Genomic DNA, 17522 nt, shown 5'->3' with positions numbered 1-17522 from the left:
CAAAAGCAATGGGATTAGAGAGAAAACGTGGCATCTTCCTGTAAGTGTGCATTGTGTTTAGTTTTATTTTAGAGTCACATGGTTTAGTTGATGTTTCCAATTTTCTCCCCCTTTTGTTAATAACTACCAGATACAACTGTTTGTGCACGTGCTCCTGCACAGTTGATCTGATATCCTTGTGTTGCTGTTGTTCCCAGATCATCATACTAAATGTTGTTCCAGGATCAACATTGCAAGTGACCAATCAGAATGTTGTGACGTCATACTTTTGCGACTTCGGGAAAAACCGGCGTAAAACAAAAAACTGTACTTAAGCTGCGTGAAACCGCCTCTGTCCGCCGATCAATGGACCCTGACCCTAACCCTTTAATAAACAGTAAGCAGAATTTATATTGTCCTTGCAACATTGGAATTTCATAAATGCACGAATGGCTTAGCGCGCAAAGGAATAACGTCACAACAATGTGATTGGTCACTTGCAATGTTGAACCTGGAACAACGTTTTCATGATGGTCTGGGAACTAGGGCTGGGCCATATTATACCGTTCACGGTAATACCGGTATAATGTTAGGCAACGATAGGAAAATGAAATATGGCGAAAGAATATGAGTAAAACGCACATGCGCAGTGCCTTTGTTTTCATACGCACATGGCCGATTGTTGAGTGAAACAGATGAACCAGAATTGGTTTGTAAAAATGGTGCAACTTCAGTGATGTGGAACTGATTGGGTGTTTGTCCGTCAGATACACGACAAAGCACATTTTTTTGCAGAACATGCAAGCGGCCGTCGTTATTGTCGTATTTGTCGGACTAAGATGCTCTTAAATCTGGGAGTAATCTGGGTCCTAAACTCCGTATGCTTCAGGTCAAACGAACACTGCAGCATCACTGAGCGTTAAAAACTGTCTAAATTCTTTCATCTTTAATAAAACGATCAGCATTACTGCCTTACCAGGGGTAACTATGAAGTTTAACTTCCAGGCATCCATGAAAACAAAATGTATTACATTTAACGGAGTTAGAAGTTAGCAGGAAGCTAGCGGAAGTTAGCTCGCTAGTTTCGCTAGTTACCTAAGCATGATATAGCATGTTCTGACTGAGAGATTTCTGAAAAAATTCAAACGTACAGCTCTGCTATCACTTCCAACATAAATGAAGACAGGAAACTAAACAGCAGTGACGTTTGTAGGGTTACTGAAGTTGGGCTAGCTGGTATATAATGATGTGCTACGTAATCGCTAGCGACACAGCTATGTTAGCATAACATAAACAGTGAAGCTGGAGGACGAACACTAACACTTTTCCACTTATAAAAGTTAACGTTAAGGTTCTTCATGGTTAGAGACAAATGCAATCGCATGGCAGGATGCTGTAAACGGACCAAACTTCAGTCAGGAGAACAACTGAGATAATCCATCCACAATACGAGGTTAGTCATTAATATACTGCAACAACATGGGAATAGAGCAGCTGCTAGAGAATTCAACATTAATGAATCAATGGTACAGAAGTGGAGGAAGCAAGAAGAATGAGTTTAATAAAGTTTGATTTATCTGACTGCTTTGTTTCGCTTAATGTGCCTTATAATCCCGTGCACCTTATGGTCCAAAAAATACGTACTGCACACTGCAGTTTAATGTTGCAAAGCACCTCTTTTTAACTTCAGTGGATATTATATATGGTTATGCTCAGGATATGTCAGCCCATTTCTACTGGAAATGCCTTTTGGTTAAACTTTCAGCAAGGAATTAGCATTTGCACTGTTACATTTTTATAAAGCTTTAATGTACATAAAACCAGCTTCTTGTTTGAGTGAAAATAAATGGAAGGTTGTCTTTTTGCGCTAGTAATGTTGTGGAGTTGTATTTTGTCTCGCATCAATTATATCGTCAGTTATATCGTTATCGCAAATTTTCAAATATATATCGTGATAAATATTTTTGGCCATATCGCCCTGCTCTACTGGGAACAACACCAACACGAGGATATCAGATCATCCCTCCTGCACATCGTCTCCCTCTTAAAATATGGACTGCACAACTAACATCCCGGAGACGTCACCAGGTGGAAAGATTTGCCACTAGAAGGACTTGCTGATGTTTTCTCACAAACTGATCTCTTTTACTTCTGTAACTAATTGTTCATACACTTACAGCAATTTATTTAGTTTTATTTTTTTTAAATATCACTTCGACCACTTCTGGGAACCCAACAGCAGCAATGAACCAGACTAGTTCCTGAAACTGTAATTACATTTCATAGTCCACCAAACTCTGCAAAAAGTGGACAATCAAGTGTTGTTCAGTACTAAAAAGCAAGCTGTTGAACTAAACTGCCACCTCATGATCATCTGAGCCGCATGCTAGGAATCCTCCTCGACAGACATGTAGGCATTACTTACAGGGCTGCTCAGTGTTCAGTGCACGTCACATGATGATTGCAGATGATCGTTTAAGGTCAGAGGAGAGCCTCCCTGGGCCAAGATGTTAGGCAAACTATAAGCTGATGCTCCTCAGGCAGTCACATCGTCAGTGGGTTCACATAAGATGCTCTTTGTGTATCTAACTACCTTCCAGGGCATTTAAGTAATGCAAGCAGTGACTGATTATTGCAGCAAGACTCCGTGGTATAGCCATTAACTTAACCTCTCTACTAATTTAATGCTTCAGCCCAAGAGTACAAACAAATGCAACATTTCCCTCATTAACAATTATTTCATGATACCTTTATAGTTGTAATGTCACTTGAGAAGCTAAAATTGTATTGTTAACTGTATTAAGGGGACTCAATTTAAACCACAGAAATCCATCACAAATTTCATTGCTTCTGCCCAAAAGCAGAAAAAAAAATAAATGTGATATGTGGCCTTGTGTTCAGGTCTTTGAAATATTAAGGACGCAACTGTAAAAATATTTTACCACAGGAATTATTGTTGATGTTGGACAGTGTTTGTGGTTTTGTTGACTATTGTTCTGACACAATAGCAGCTGGACAGCGTCTTATCGCACAAAAGTCACCTTGAAGACGGCACCTGAACGGGCGTGGCTGCACAGCTGGTCACTTCTAATTTCACTAGTGTGACTCTAGCATCAGTTTGAGCATTTGGCTGAAACTGATGACAACCCTTCAGTTGTCTCCGTCCTGTTTGCGTCATAATGCTTCAGAATTATTACACAACTACTGTAACACCTATTTAAAATGCTCTCATAAGCCAAATTGTAGATTTTAATCTCTTTAATGTGGCCCATTTCACAATACTTTACTACACCACATCAAAAAGTTTCCATCTGTGATCCCAAACCTTCACTCCTGAGCTTTGCTTCATGACTTAAGTGTTTTTGACTTTTGGCACCTTAAAAACCCTCTCTGCAGGTATGAGTACAGGCTGGTTGTATTTTAAGTTTTATGGGGGCAACTGTAATAAAGCTCTGACAACTGTGCTACTGAATACTCTCAAACTGAAAGATGGGTGTAGGTATGACTATGTGTTACAAAGAGAAATGGCTAAATAACAGAAACCCTACAGAGAAAAAAAAATGAGTGAAGATGTAAATGGGGGAGGAGGAGAGGGAAGTGTACGACAATCACGTCATCAGACCACGTGGTGCCAACCTGAAAAAAAGCTCAGAATTAAAAAGAAAATAATTTATTTTTCCTGCGCATAAAGAAGAAACAAGTACAAAACGCTGGCCGACTAAAACACCCAGTGAGAAGAATTAATCAGCGAGCTCATTTTTCATTAAAAGTAAATCAAAATGATACAAACAACTTCACCATTTGCTGTTTGCCGATCCTCAACAGCAGCTGTATATGAACTGAGGCAAAGCCACTTAAATACAATCTAAATGCACAACAATTAAACAAACAATGCTGCACTCGCACACAAACAAGTGTTAAACTACTGAAAGCCAGTCATGAACTAAAACTAACTGAATATTACTATAAGAAGGAGTGTCCATATTTTGTTTACAGTGTACACAAGACTAAATTATATGTAGCTTAAGTTGCGCATCAGCTGATCAAAGAAAGCACAGCCTGTGGCACACCTTTATTCCCCTTTTAAGCTTCACAGTTTGAGTGTTAGACCCTGATGAAAACTCAAGTTTTTCTTTGCTGTACTTCTACTCATTTTATTAAATATTTTTAATTTATGTCCTAAAAGTTTCTGCTTTTAGGACATGTTTTTACCCCACTGAGGAGCACCTATCTGGGGTATATGTTTTAGAAACCGCACAGCACTTCCATTTACAAATAAAAACAAACAAACAAAAAGACTGCTCCATGCTGATGGCTACTTAAGTTAGCGAGACCTATTCTCATGCATGTTACAGATGAGTCACCGACTGTTACATTTTTAAATGCTTAAAAAATAAATAAAATAAGATAGACAATGAGTTGAAAGGTGAGTCTTCAGAGTCGGGTAACACCGGGGTACTTTCAGCCTCCGGGAACCTTTTTAAGACTTCTAGGAAGCGTTACAGATAAGTGTTCCTGTGTCTGCGATACTAGGAAATAGGGCTGTTCGATATAACAATATATATCGGATGACGATATAAAAACGTCTATCGTTTCATTTTACGCTATCGTTTGTTTCGTGGTGTCACAAAATAAACTGTTTACAGCAATATTTTTTCATCGTTTTGATGGTCACTGTATTAATTTCTTAAAGTTCTCTCTTTCTCTTATATTTTATATAACCACACTACGGACGGACAAGCGCCTGTTTTTAATGCGTTGTGGTTAGCTACAACAACGGTAACAGCATCGCGTGTCCGCTTGTTTATGTTCCACATAAACCTTTCACAATAAAGCTCAAGATCCTGTTGAGAGTTTTCAAAATAAACTGAATCACGTGAAAGCAGATTATTTACAGATGAGAAGTAAAAAAAGCGCCACCAGGGGCCTGTTCTTCGTACCTCGCTAAGTAAGTTAGCTGGATTAGATTGTTGACGATTTTGCGTGATCCTGGATCGTTCGGTTCCCCGAAGCTCATCCGGGACTTGCTGTCATAGCAACAGAGCCGTAAGCGTAAACCTGCTCGGGAGCAGGTTTACTTTATGTAAACAGGATTAGATCGCGGCCACGCAGGTATGTCCGCTTCATTTATACGAAAGCAACAGCGATATTCCACCACTGTTTCACCATAAATAAATAACATCAATGTAACTAAAGATAATGCAGCACTTGATCCTTTTATTGATGTCACACAGATACATACAGGTCATTTCCTAAAAAAGGGAAATGTACTATTAACATTCTATTACATGTATGTGATTATTACAGATGTAATTCATATTTCAGAGTAGTAATTGTAAATTACTTCGTGTAATCAAGATGAGAGACCACGGCTATAAAAGCGAAGGTGGATTTGGGAAGCCTGTCGCAGCCATGTCCTGTCCGTATACGCGACCAACCCATTGCGGAAGGTGCAAGATTGATAAGGAGAGTCCTCAGAATTCAGCGTATATTGCGGGATAGACAGGATCCTTTAGCTCAGCGCGACAGTGTGCTCATTGAGAGATATCGATATTCCCGTGAGGGTATTATTTATTTAACCAACTTGTTGACGAGGGGGTGCAGGACCACCACCTGTCTTTTTTTCCTCTGCCCTTTTCTTGGTTGCTGTTATGAACAAACTAACAGAGTATTACAGGCCAGTATTACCTTGCCAAGAGACGAAAAGCAATCTAAGAGATAAATATTACCATTCTGTAGAATACTCCTGTATTCCACTTTTACTTGTTCCCATGTTCTTGTGGGTCCTGTTGTGGCTCTAATGTGAAAGGGGATAAAATATAACATATTATAATATAATATAATGCCATATGATATTGGACAATATAGTGTCATATGATAGATCTACCCTACCGCCTACTGGTGTTGGCCAGAGGGGCCGATGGCGCGATATGGCAGCCTGGCTACAACCGTAGCTTGCCTCCACCAGTGTGTGAATGTGAGAGTGAATGAATAGTGGTATCGTACAGCGCTTTGGGTGCCTTGGAAAGCGCTATATAAATCCACTCCATTATTATTATTATTATTAAATTACCTACGAGTTTGATTTGTCAGCAACTTTCTGCCAGCCCTCTCTCCTTGCTTTTGCAGCCTTTGCAGTGTTCTCTTGCGTTTTCATTAAACTCTGAAACTCCTGAAATCCCTCACTCATGAGTTCTTGCTCTGCTGCCGGAAAATACCGAGCGCGCTCCTTCGACATTTTCGCCGACCAATCAGCGGGTTGCCGATCAATGTTTCTACTATCGATGCGTAGCCCCTTTTACGACACCCAGTGATGTCACATTACTGCGTCCAGCTGTACTAATCGTCAACAGCAGGTGTGTTCGGGGAACCGGATTAGCGAGCTCACGGTTAGCGCGATGGTTTGGTCTTGGATGTGTCATTTGATCTTGGATGTAGTAAGCGACGTACGAAGAACAGGCCCCAGGGCCCTGTTTCAGAAAGCCGGTTTAGTGCAAACTCTGAGTAAGTATACCCTGAGTTAACGAAAACTCTGGGTTTTCGGTTTCACAAAGCGAGTTCAGCTGAAGCCTGAGTGAGTCACTATGACGACACACTCCGTGAAGCTAACCTGCCCCTTAGCAGGTTTACTACAACTAACCCTGACTGTCCCCGCCTCTTTGTCGGAAACCTGACAGTAGGAAGTGTCAGACATGGCGTGTCCCTTCCTTGAAGAGCCAGTAGATCTTGAAGCCCAAATACTCCGCAGAGCTCTCCGCCGGGAGAGAGTGATCAGAGCGCGTTTGGACATTTTATCATTTCCTGATGATTTTCTGTGCGAACGTTACCTTTTCTCAGCACAATCAATAAGTTATTTGGATAACATCCTCAGGCCATATATTGCGCATGTGACACATCGCGGACATTCTCTCAGTTCTGTACATATTATTTGTATTGCACTTCGGGTTTTTGCAAATGGGAGCTTTCTGTATAATATTGGTGACGCTGAGCACGTTCCCAAGGCTACCGTCTGTCGGGCAGTCAGGAATGTTACAGTTGCACTGAAACGTCTCCTGTACTCGTCTGTGGTGTTCTCCGGTCATAGACCCACAAGATTTATCAAAGAGGGATGCCACAAAATTGCAGGTAGCAGGATGAACAAAACTTAATACATGATGTGGTGATACTTGAACTACTACTTAAATTTTACATTTATTTTCACGGTTCCCAGGCGTGATTGGCTGTATAGATGGCACTCACATTCCAATCATTGCTCCTTCAGTAAATGAAGGAGACTATGTGAACAGGAAGTCTTTCCACAGCATTAATGTACAGGTACATAGTTCCCTGTAGCATTTCAAACTAACAAATTATTTCATTATAGTAATGGATGCTAATTTGTGTTCTCTGCACTGTGAAGATCATATGTGATGCTGCCAACATTATCACAAATGTGGAAGCCAAGTGGCCAGGCTCTGTGAGTGGTGGTGGTGGAGGACCCCCACCTGTTTTTCGGGCCTCCGCTTTTTTTCTGTTGGCTATAACGGGCCACATTTGAGCATACAGAGTAAGCAAATATGTACTTATAATGTGCTCAGATAATTTCAATAAGTGCTTACAGAGGGGAAATTAATGTAGCCTCTAACTGCAATTGATTTACATCGGACAAACAGACCAAGCACTATGGCTCATAATACAATTACACCTTACCTGTTTGGACTATATTTTTATATTTCATTTTTACTTGCTGCCAGGAACGTTGGGGGCCTGTTGGGTTGCACCTGCGCTCAAATCACATCACAAAATAAAAAGGTATAAAATACAAAATAAAATATAATAAAATAACGTGTTAAATGGGTGGAAATCCCTAGATCAATGTTTAAAGTAACACTCACGCATTGACTCTGTCGGCTATGTTTTGCCATGCATGCTCCCTTTCTTTTGCAGCTGAGGCTGTGTTACTTTTTTTCTGCAAAATTTGCATGTTATCAGCATATGCTGCCATCAGAATTTCGGCCTCAAGCGCTGTAAAATACATTGACCGCGCCTTCTTTCCCTCCTTCTCCATGGTAATTCGCTTAATCTGTGCTCCACTAATCAGGGCTTTATGTATCCTCGTGCGCGCGCTTAACTTGGGGTTAAAGCAACTCCGCGTTGATTGAACTAATTGTTATCAGCCTTTCTGAAACCGAATATTCCGAGTTGGACAGTTCGGGGTTACTCAACCCTGAGTATCGTTTTTCACTCTGAGTTTTCTAAACCGGCTTCCTGAAATAGGGCCCGGGTGCTAAAAAATAAACCTTAGACTCAAACGTTAGAACGGGCTTTTCCCCGCAGCACGCCGTGTAATAAATACAAAGAAAACAGCGGCCGTTACAACTTATGTCTAAAAATGCATCGTTTCATGCATCGGTTAAAACACTCTACTCCGGGTAAAGGACGCGCAGCTGGAAACACTTCCCGCAAGACGAGCTGCCCGAGATTCACAGAATTTACAGAAAATGTTACATTTTTGTGATTTATATCGTTATCGGACGATAGAATTCTTATATCGGGATATGAGATTTTGGTCATATCGCACAGCCCTACTGGGAAAGCGTTTACAGACGTTTCTTTTAGCTCCTGCACTGGATTAGACATTTTCTCAGCATTGGTAATAGGCCAACACAAGAATAAAGCACTGGGGGCAACCACTTAAACAAAAGCCTTAACATTACACACGTAAAGAGCCTAAACACAAAAATGGGGGGAAGAAAGATTTTGACAGAGCAAAATGTGATAAATATGCTCTTAGCATCCACCAATGAAGAGGCTGAAACACCACGAGAAAATAAAATTGTCACAGCTGACTGGATTTACACCATTACATAATTTTTTATTAGTGCTTTGACAGCAGCATGTAGTTGTAGTTGGATTTTCCCTGCAGGTAGTCCCCGAAACCGTTTGCTCCAGCAGAAGCTCACAACTAAGTACTCATAACAACTGCACAGACTGATGACATCCATTAATAATATAGAAATAGCCCCTAAAGGTTTGAGATGCTTGCACTCTCATGCAAACTGTAATTTGCTCACATGCTAAATGTAAATTTCTTCAAATCTGTTTAAACAGAGGGACGTTTAACTCTTCAGGACTATTAAAAGATTGCTGTTGTAACCAACAGATTATTTTTAGACAGAATGTAAAATGATTATTTACATACCAATGTGAATGTTTGAGAAGCTCCAGCTGCTAGAGGAAAAAAAAAAACCCATTCACTGCTTAACTGCTTCACCAAGATCAGCGTGCTCTTGTCTAAAGACATTAGTATGTAGTGACTCTTCTCTCAAGCACTACATCAACTACTTCTTTCAATTCTCTCATTTCACCCACTCCTATGTTTATTCCCCACAGTGCTCACTAAAGGTTGTTGCAGCCTGCTGTGCATGCTGGATTGCCAGAGGCTACCATTAACATTAGCCACTACCAACCAACAGTTCAAATCAGCCATTGTCTCTTAAAGTTACTCCAGTGGGAGCTTCACATCTGTTCATTTTGTAATTCTAATGCTTTACTGTAATATACACTTAAACTTATTTTGCAGTCAAGTGCTCTAACTTGACAAAACAGATTTCTGCACATTTCTGAAAAGCTCTTCCTCCACATCTCGTCCTCCTTCCCGATCAACAGTCCCAAGAGTGCCTCCCCCCTCCCCATCCTCGCAAACCAAACAACCACTCTACACAACGCACATGCCTCATGGGAATTTGTGTTTGGCCTCCACCTGAATCCTACAGCACGGAGCAGCTTCAGTACCTGCCCCAAGATCCCACGGGGGCTCTCTTGGTGAATCCTATAAATAAACTTTATGCCACGTCGGCTCTGCAGTCTTATACAAACACAGTCGCAGCGTTGGGAAACGGGCCCATTCCTCAGCCAAACGCTGGGGGTTTTTTGTGGTCTGAATCACACAGGTTTTTCCTCCACTCCCACATGTGTTGTATCATGATTTCGAGGTTGTACATTCAAAAGATTTGTTATTTTGACTCCATATTTGGCTTCTGGAATTTCCCCCATAACTGTCACATTCTTGATATATGGAAAAAAAAAAGTGTTGAACATAGAATCCCCATTATGATTTCTTTAATTAAAATAAATCCTGGTAGATCTTGTTTAAATGTTTGAGACACACCACATTTCCCCCAAAAGGCACCGAGGAAAGCAAACAACCATCACTGGTTGGATAAAGCAATAATCACCTAATAAAAAAAATATAAAAAATATAAAAAAAAATCACCACACACTGGTCACAGCCAACATCTCAAGTTATGAGTGTGACACTTTCTCTTGAGTTTCCTCTACTCACTCTTGCAGTCTGAATTGTTAACAGAGCGGAGTAACCACTGAGGGTGGGAAGCCTTTCTGCATGCAAGAACCAAATATGGAGGAAACGCGTACAATCGCAGCGCATGCACAGTCGAAGACTCCCTCTGAAGTCACGTGATCTGTAGGGTGATGACATCACAAGCTCACATGGAGTAAAAAGACTAGGAGATGTCTCGCTCAGTATTCTGTGCTGCATTCGCAGCCAGCACAGAGACACACATCAAATGAAGCGACCCGGGCTCTAACTTCACCTCAGATGTGGAAAGAGTTCAAGTTAAGAATAAGATGAAAACTGTCCAATCGCCAGAGTCACGTACAGGCAGGACAGTGGTGACAGATGGTGGTGGGGGTGATAAACAGTAGGCAGAGTGAAGAACACATGACTTAAAGCTTCAACAATTTTTAAATGAACTAAAACCAAAGCTGCGAAACTGTAACAGTATCCCGAAGGGTGATGATCAGCTATGATGAAGGGCTGAACAATTATACCAACTTCAACTGCTTAAAAAGCTGTGGCCACTTTATGGGTGCCTGACAACGATTTCTACATCTCAATACACTGTGTACAGTACTTGAGACACCCCACATTTTACTTTTTTCCCCCCTTTCAAGGAGTGAGACTTTCTTATTGTTTTAAATGTGCGCTTCAGCAATATTTCTCCATGCTATCTAAAAGGTATTCAGATACTTTTCCTTTAGATATCAGCCTTTTCAGTCCAGTTCCTCTGCCTAACGTCTTGCACAAAACTGCCCTATTGATATGTTCCAGATTAAGTTGGAATTTCTGAGTTTCCAGTCAAATTTCATCTGGAATGCCCCCCCAACTTCTGGATTTTGCCACTCAGAATTTAGGAGCAGCCCCACCAACCCGGGGTTAACAATCCAAGCTGGCAGCAGCAAAATGAATCTTAAATAAACAAACAAACTGCCACCGTTGTGCATTTGTGAGTCGCTAAAAAAAAGCAATACGCACAGCAAGATCCATGAATATGCTGCAAAACAAAATTATGTTGCTTCTTAGCAAGGAAGAACCATTGCTTTATCGACTTTCCTACAGGAACGTACCGAGTTCCGACATGCAAGACTTCCAATGTAACTGGAACTGCATATGAATAATTGCAACATAAAAAAGGCACCTAAGTCAGTCGATGAACCAACGTTACAAGGAAATTTAAAGTATCTTCAGACACTGAATCTACCAAATAAATAAAAATACGAAACAGTCTGACAGGGACAAAATTAATAAAAATACAGGGCTACAGTCATTTTCCATTTTCCTAGCAAAATATAAAGAAATGGTTAATCGTCCAAGGCTTCACAGAACTATAAATGCCAAAAGTGATTCAACGTTTGCATGAACATTACCACAATTATTTCCCCCCATAATGTACACACTTCATAACAAAGGAATAAGATGAAATATAACTGGCACCCACCCACCCTTCAAGCCAATAAAAAAATAAAAAAAAATACAGAGGAGCCAAGTCATATTTCAACGTGCCACCAACTGGACACGTCCTCGATATAAACTGTCCACACCCGAACCTTCTTGGAGGGATGTGCCTTTATCACAGAGTCCAGACACAAGCCGGTGATAGATAAAAGTAACTCGAGCTGGACAACCTAAGAGAGGGACTATAGTTTGTATGTGACACGCGTGTAGTGTGTGGGGAGAAGTGCAGTACAGTGAGTACAATAGACACTAGGCTGCTACCTAGCTTAGCAATGCTACACTTTGTGAACAAGCCATGATGTTCTCAGTTTTGCTATCTGACACTTTAAAAAAAAAAAAAATTAAGAAAAAAAAACAACACAGGATTGGTTATGTTGAAGACTTCCATTTTCAACTTTTGGTTGTAATTCCTTCTTCCTACAGAACAATGTAAAACTGTGCATTACATCCTACTCGTAGCCCAAGAGCACACATGTTAAAATGGCTCATTATGCAGTGGCATTAAAGAGGGGAAAAGCAGAAACTCCTAAAATTAGAGACACTGTTATGCATTTCAAATATAAACATTTTTGCCAGTCAACTCATTATTTGACTATGACAGTAGGGCTGCCACAAACGATTATTTTGATAGTCGACTAGTCACCGATTATTTTTGCGATTAGTCGACTAATCAGATCATCATCCATTGGACGCAAAACTACAGCTTATTGCACCAGCAGCATCTGCTCTTATATAACTATCATTAGCTTACAGCTTTAAGTGTTTAAGGTCTGTGCTAACTAAAAATAAAGACAAGATGATAGTTTATTAAATTTTAATGAAATTTGCGGATTATTTCGGTGAAGTTTAATAAACTCCTTGCTATCTAAAATATAACAGGACACTGGAGTAAATTCTGGAGCATCTCACACTTCTGATAATCAGCTGTCTGCTTGACGTTTATTCAGCTGTGTAAAAACTATAACTTTAATCTCAGACAAACTGATTTACTCAGGAACAAATAAAATACTAAAAAAAAAAAAGCCAAACAATAACATTTTAAGTTATCTAAGTGACTCATATATATTTAACCTGAGTAGCGAAAGACGGCGGTGGGTTTGAAAACGATTTGCGGGGAGTCCGGTGTTCTCACGGCGCTAGTGAGCCTAGCCCCCGGCTCGCTAACGAGCTAGTGGGTAACAGATGTCTCCGAAAACGTCGGAGCGCTTTTGAAAATATGTGGTGTCCTGATAAACTGAGCAGATATTTGAGGTTTACACAGCTACATTCTCGCCTGAAAATATGTTAAACGTTTATTTTGTGACCCAGAAAGAATAATAAGAGTAACATTAAAACTAACCAGCTGCCGCCATTGTTGGAAACTGCGCTGGGCCGCGCTATGAATTCTGGGACACAGCTGCTTCTTCTTCTTCTTCTTCGGGGTTTAACGGTAGCTGACATCCTTGTACATGCAATGCTGCCATCTTCTGTTTCAGTCCGTTATTACACTCTTAAATCCTGCCACTTATTCCTGCGTCTTTTGTGATCTTACAAAGCTTCAAACGACGCGTCGACGATTTTGATAGTCGACGTAATCGTGACTAGTCGACAAATCGTGGCAGCCCTATATGACAGTAATGAAATCTTCAGAGAAAAAAAAAAAAAAAAAAGGAAAACTCTGCAGCACCAGAGCATTGAGATGCTTCTGTAGGTTCAACAGAAGCTCACAGAAGCTATCAAATTTCCCCCTAACCTCCAACACAGTCTCATTTACACAAGCCAACCAGTCAGCTGAGCTGCCATTAGCACATTAAGGACCCATTCAGCAGCTGAAGCATGGTGGCAGCCTGGTCTGCAGCTGTAGTTCCATTTTACCCATTCAACTGTTAACACTCATTCAGGGATGGCAACCTTCACTGGGTCCCGACACCTCGTAAAACCCGCCAACAAACAGATCCGTGGTGTGTGACGACACAAGAAGGGGAGTCGGAGGGGGGCTCTTCACTAGTGACATTAAAGATGACAACGAGAGCTACGGGCTGGGACAAATGCAGGAGAAAACAGAGTTGTCCATGCTAATTTTAAAACAGCAACCCCCTACAAAGCGCTGAGCAGCTCTGAATAGCCACAAACTACCAGAGTACTTCAGATTTACAACTGAGAGGTGAGATGAAAACCATACCATGCTACAGAAACAAAAGCAGCACATAATCTTATACAAATAGTGTGCTAAAAATAAACAATCTAAAGTGGTGACAATAGAAAGTAAATAAACTAAAGGCATGTGATGCAAATTATAAAGAGAAGACAGTTGAACTGCCTTCCTCTACTCAAAGGTTTCTGTACGTGCTATAGGAATGCTAATGCACTGAGCTCAATCTATATTTGCATGTATTCTGTAGATCTGCCGATTGTTTCCGACTCCCCAGCCAAGCTAAGGTCACACCTCATCTGACAATTACCACAACAGCAAAAAGAAAATAACACTTTAAATCATTTAGGTGCTTTGAGCTGAAAAATGTATAAATCACCTCAAAAATTGTGGCTGTGTACACCAATGTCTGCACTAAACCACAACTCTCCAGGTTATACTTTTAAATGTGCCAATTCTCAAAAACACAAGAACATTTGAGTAATTAAGGACAATTCAAGACTATGATTAGCTGGTGTGTTCATGTTAGCATGACTTCATCACACAACACAGCAGATGCACTGCACCTCCAGTCCTACTACAACTACGTTTAACTGGAAATGGGTAAATGGAACGCAACATTACACCCACACAAAACTCCCGAGTGAAGAAAAACACCAACTCCTGATCTCTAAATGAGAGAAAGAGTCATAACAATGTTAGGGAGATCCACAACGAGTCAGCCCTGTTACTGTTTCGACACCATTAGCCAACACTGAATTCCCAACAGATGACAGTGTCTCTCTTCCATCTGTGAAGTTGTAAATTTGAAGCTCAATTATAGAGGAGTATACCAACATAACCATGCTACCCATCCAAATTGTAGCTCAGGGAGTGGACGCAATGTTAGGTACAACACAAAGTGCAACACATTAAAGCAACATTTAATACACTTTGATTATTAGACAGCATTAACCTTAAATACACACGAAATATTTGCATTACCAAAGTTTAGCCATTAGTCCGCCCTCAGTTTATTGTTTTCTGACTTTTAGACTAGACTAACTACCAGGAACATCCATACTGAACGTTTTGAATCTGTTATTGCCAATCACATTAAAATTATGTAGTGACCCAAAGAATAAGACTGGATACAAGTGCTGGAAATTAATTTCCTCTAAAGGGTGTCTGGCTGTTCGGGAAGGGCTCAGTATAGAACAACTCCTGCATATTGAAAGTTGTGAGTTGCGGTGGTTCAGGTACCTGGCTAAGATGCCTCCTAGATCAGCGGTCCCCAACCCCCGGGCCTCGGACCGGTACCGGTCTGTGAGTCGTTTGGTACCGGGCCGCGAGAGTTGAGGCTCAGGTGTGGAATGTGTGGTTTTCAGGGTTTATCGGTTTTCAGCGTTATTTTGTTATCGTTTTTATCGTTAACTCTGTTTTCCTGGGTCTTTTCACGTGTGTTATGAATAAATCTTTTTTCGGTACCGGTACTAGTTTTATTTTGTTGTATTTATCCGCGACACCTTAAAGGCCGGTCCGTGAAAATAATGTCAGGCATAAACCGGTCCGTGGCGCAAAAAAGGTTGGGGACCTCTGTCCTAGATGAAGCATTTCATATATGTCCTGCTAGGCGGCGGCCCAGGGCAGACCTAGTATACACTGGAGAGATTACAGAGGAGCTGAAGAACAAAAGCTAAAAGAGAAGGTGGCTAAGTCAGGTCTGGGCTTCTCTGCTTAGAGTGCTGCTATTATGACCGTTGAAAACAATGGATGGATGGTTGAAACACTAAAGTCATGGTAAATAACTGGAGTGAAATCTCTCCAGAAAACAGCCCTGGTACTGCAAACTAAACTTGTTTAATTTTATTAGTACCAGAAGCAACACCCACAGAGCCAGAACAGAGCAGTGAGGTGTTGTAGGAGGACAGGAAAGAGAGTGGTTTAGCCAAAGTGGCTGCACTTTGCTCCTAATTACAAGTCTTTTATGCACTGGACATTGGTCAGCTCTCTATATCACCTTGTTTTTAGCTAATTGATTTTTGTTATCACCAAAACTACTTTGAAAATTAGCTGGAAAACACTTTTAATTGCCCTACTTTGCCTGAGAAAGACACAAAACAACATACTACAGATGTTAAAGAAATCTAAAGGTCATCAGCTTCAGCTTCTAGGTCAGACCTCTCTCAGTAATAGTGAAGGTAGACTGGATTTTTTTAAATGTACTTTGCTGAAGTGGAAAAAAGTAAACAGGACAGGAAGTAGAAACAAAAACAGCTCATGGGGTTGGCAGGGTTGACAACTGCAAGCCACAAAGTTATCGCACCCCTCACCTGGTTTTGTTAAATTTCCTACAGGCAGCAGTGGTGGGGTACACATGCAAACGTGTTCATGTTACAAATGGAGCTTTCATCGTTTCACAGTTTAAAATATTGCATCGACCAACTACTTTGTGACAAAAATCAAATATAATCAGCTGTCTGTGAAGATTCTCCACCCACAAATGAACTACAACTCCACCCCGTCTTGTACTGCAGTCTTTGTTAAGCCACAGAGTTTCTTGTAATGGCTCAACCCGTCACCCGTCACTAGAAAAGAGCCCATCAGCATGAAGTCCATGGCAGTGGAGTCAGCCTACGTCCAACTCAAACGAGGATACGATCCTTGTTTGATGAGCAGCTTAAATTTATTAAGGACCAATATTAGTACCTGGTCATTTATTTGTCTAGTAGGAAAAAAGAGACAGGAAGCTCTGATTTTTGCGCTACCATTAAAAATCAACTGAGGATGGTGGTGTCCCATCAAGTGGATAACAGATGCTAAAAATCAGATGCCCCACACATACACAACACTGGCACAGTCCCCCCCCCCCTGCTCCACAAAGAAAGTGAAGGAGATCAAGATATAGTGTACCCTGTGGGAGTTTTGACTTCCAGTAGGTCTACAGAGCAGTTGTGTCATGCATGTGGACAAAAAACAAACAAACATACAAACTTCTCCTAAAGACATGCCAAAGGCACTGAAAAGCATGGTTGCAATTAAGGAAATCCCAAAAAGTTGATTCTGTTCATCTGGACACACTAAATCACTTGGATGAGTGCCGAAACATTTCTCCCACTGAAAACGCAACATCCAAATGAACAGAATCAACTTTCTGGGAAGTCTCAATTTAAATATACTCAACAAGCCATTGTTGGAAATGATTGATGAGAAAGGAAATGCTTTAAACATTTGCCATATCTTAAGGAGCCCAAGAAAGTGCTTTGGTACACAACACCGGATGTAAACATAATTTGTGTGCTCATGGTAACTCCACAGTGCACCTTTAAGCCTGTGGTCATTACTCTTTACACGCCAGTCTGGGGGAAACTGGTGTGGTGTGCTTGAGCGCCAGTGGTGGTTTGGGGAGTAAACATGAAGCCACACTCCCTGGAGAACAGCCCCACTCATGTTTACTACAAATATTAACAGTCTTACACTGAAGCTAACAAATAAAAACTGCGCTTTACTAATTTTGATCCATCATCTCTGAACAGAAAGGTTACACATGCCTTTAAATTTCAACCAGAGTGTCGTCTCGTATTTTCTCTAGGACAGCAAATTCAAAGGTCTGATAAGAATGTCCTCTCTGAACTC

At 40.9% G+C, this 17522-nt stretch overlaps 1 protein-coding gene across 8 annotated transcripts in view; it reads right to left on the bottom strand.

Moving 5' to 3' along the window:
* larp1 (La ribonucleoprotein 1, translational regulator) overlaps positions 1-17522 on the bottom strand; it is a 55486-nt gene that overhangs the window by 34061 nt on the left and 3903 nt on the right. Inside the window, exon 1 of one of the 8 annotated variants that reach the window (XM_082548637.1) lies at positions 13116-13344. The exons of the other annotated variants lie outside the window; for them this stretch is intronic. Within the exon in view, the coding sequence (XP_082404763.1) occupies positions 13116-13128 (13 nt within the window). The 5' untranslated portion in view covers positions 13129-13344. Of the gene's footprint in view, positions 1-13115; positions 13345-17522 lie in introns of those variants that run through there. 8 annotated transcript variants of the gene reach the window in all.

Source organism: Aulonocara stuartgranti, assembly GCF_965226115.1.
Source record: "Aulonocara stuartgranti genome assembly, chromosome: 10".
Lineage (NCBI taxonomy): Eukaryota > Metazoa > Chordata > Actinopteri > Cichliformes > Cichlidae > Aulonocara > Aulonocara stuartgranti.
This window is presented reverse-complemented; position numbering and strand designations above follow the sequence as displayed.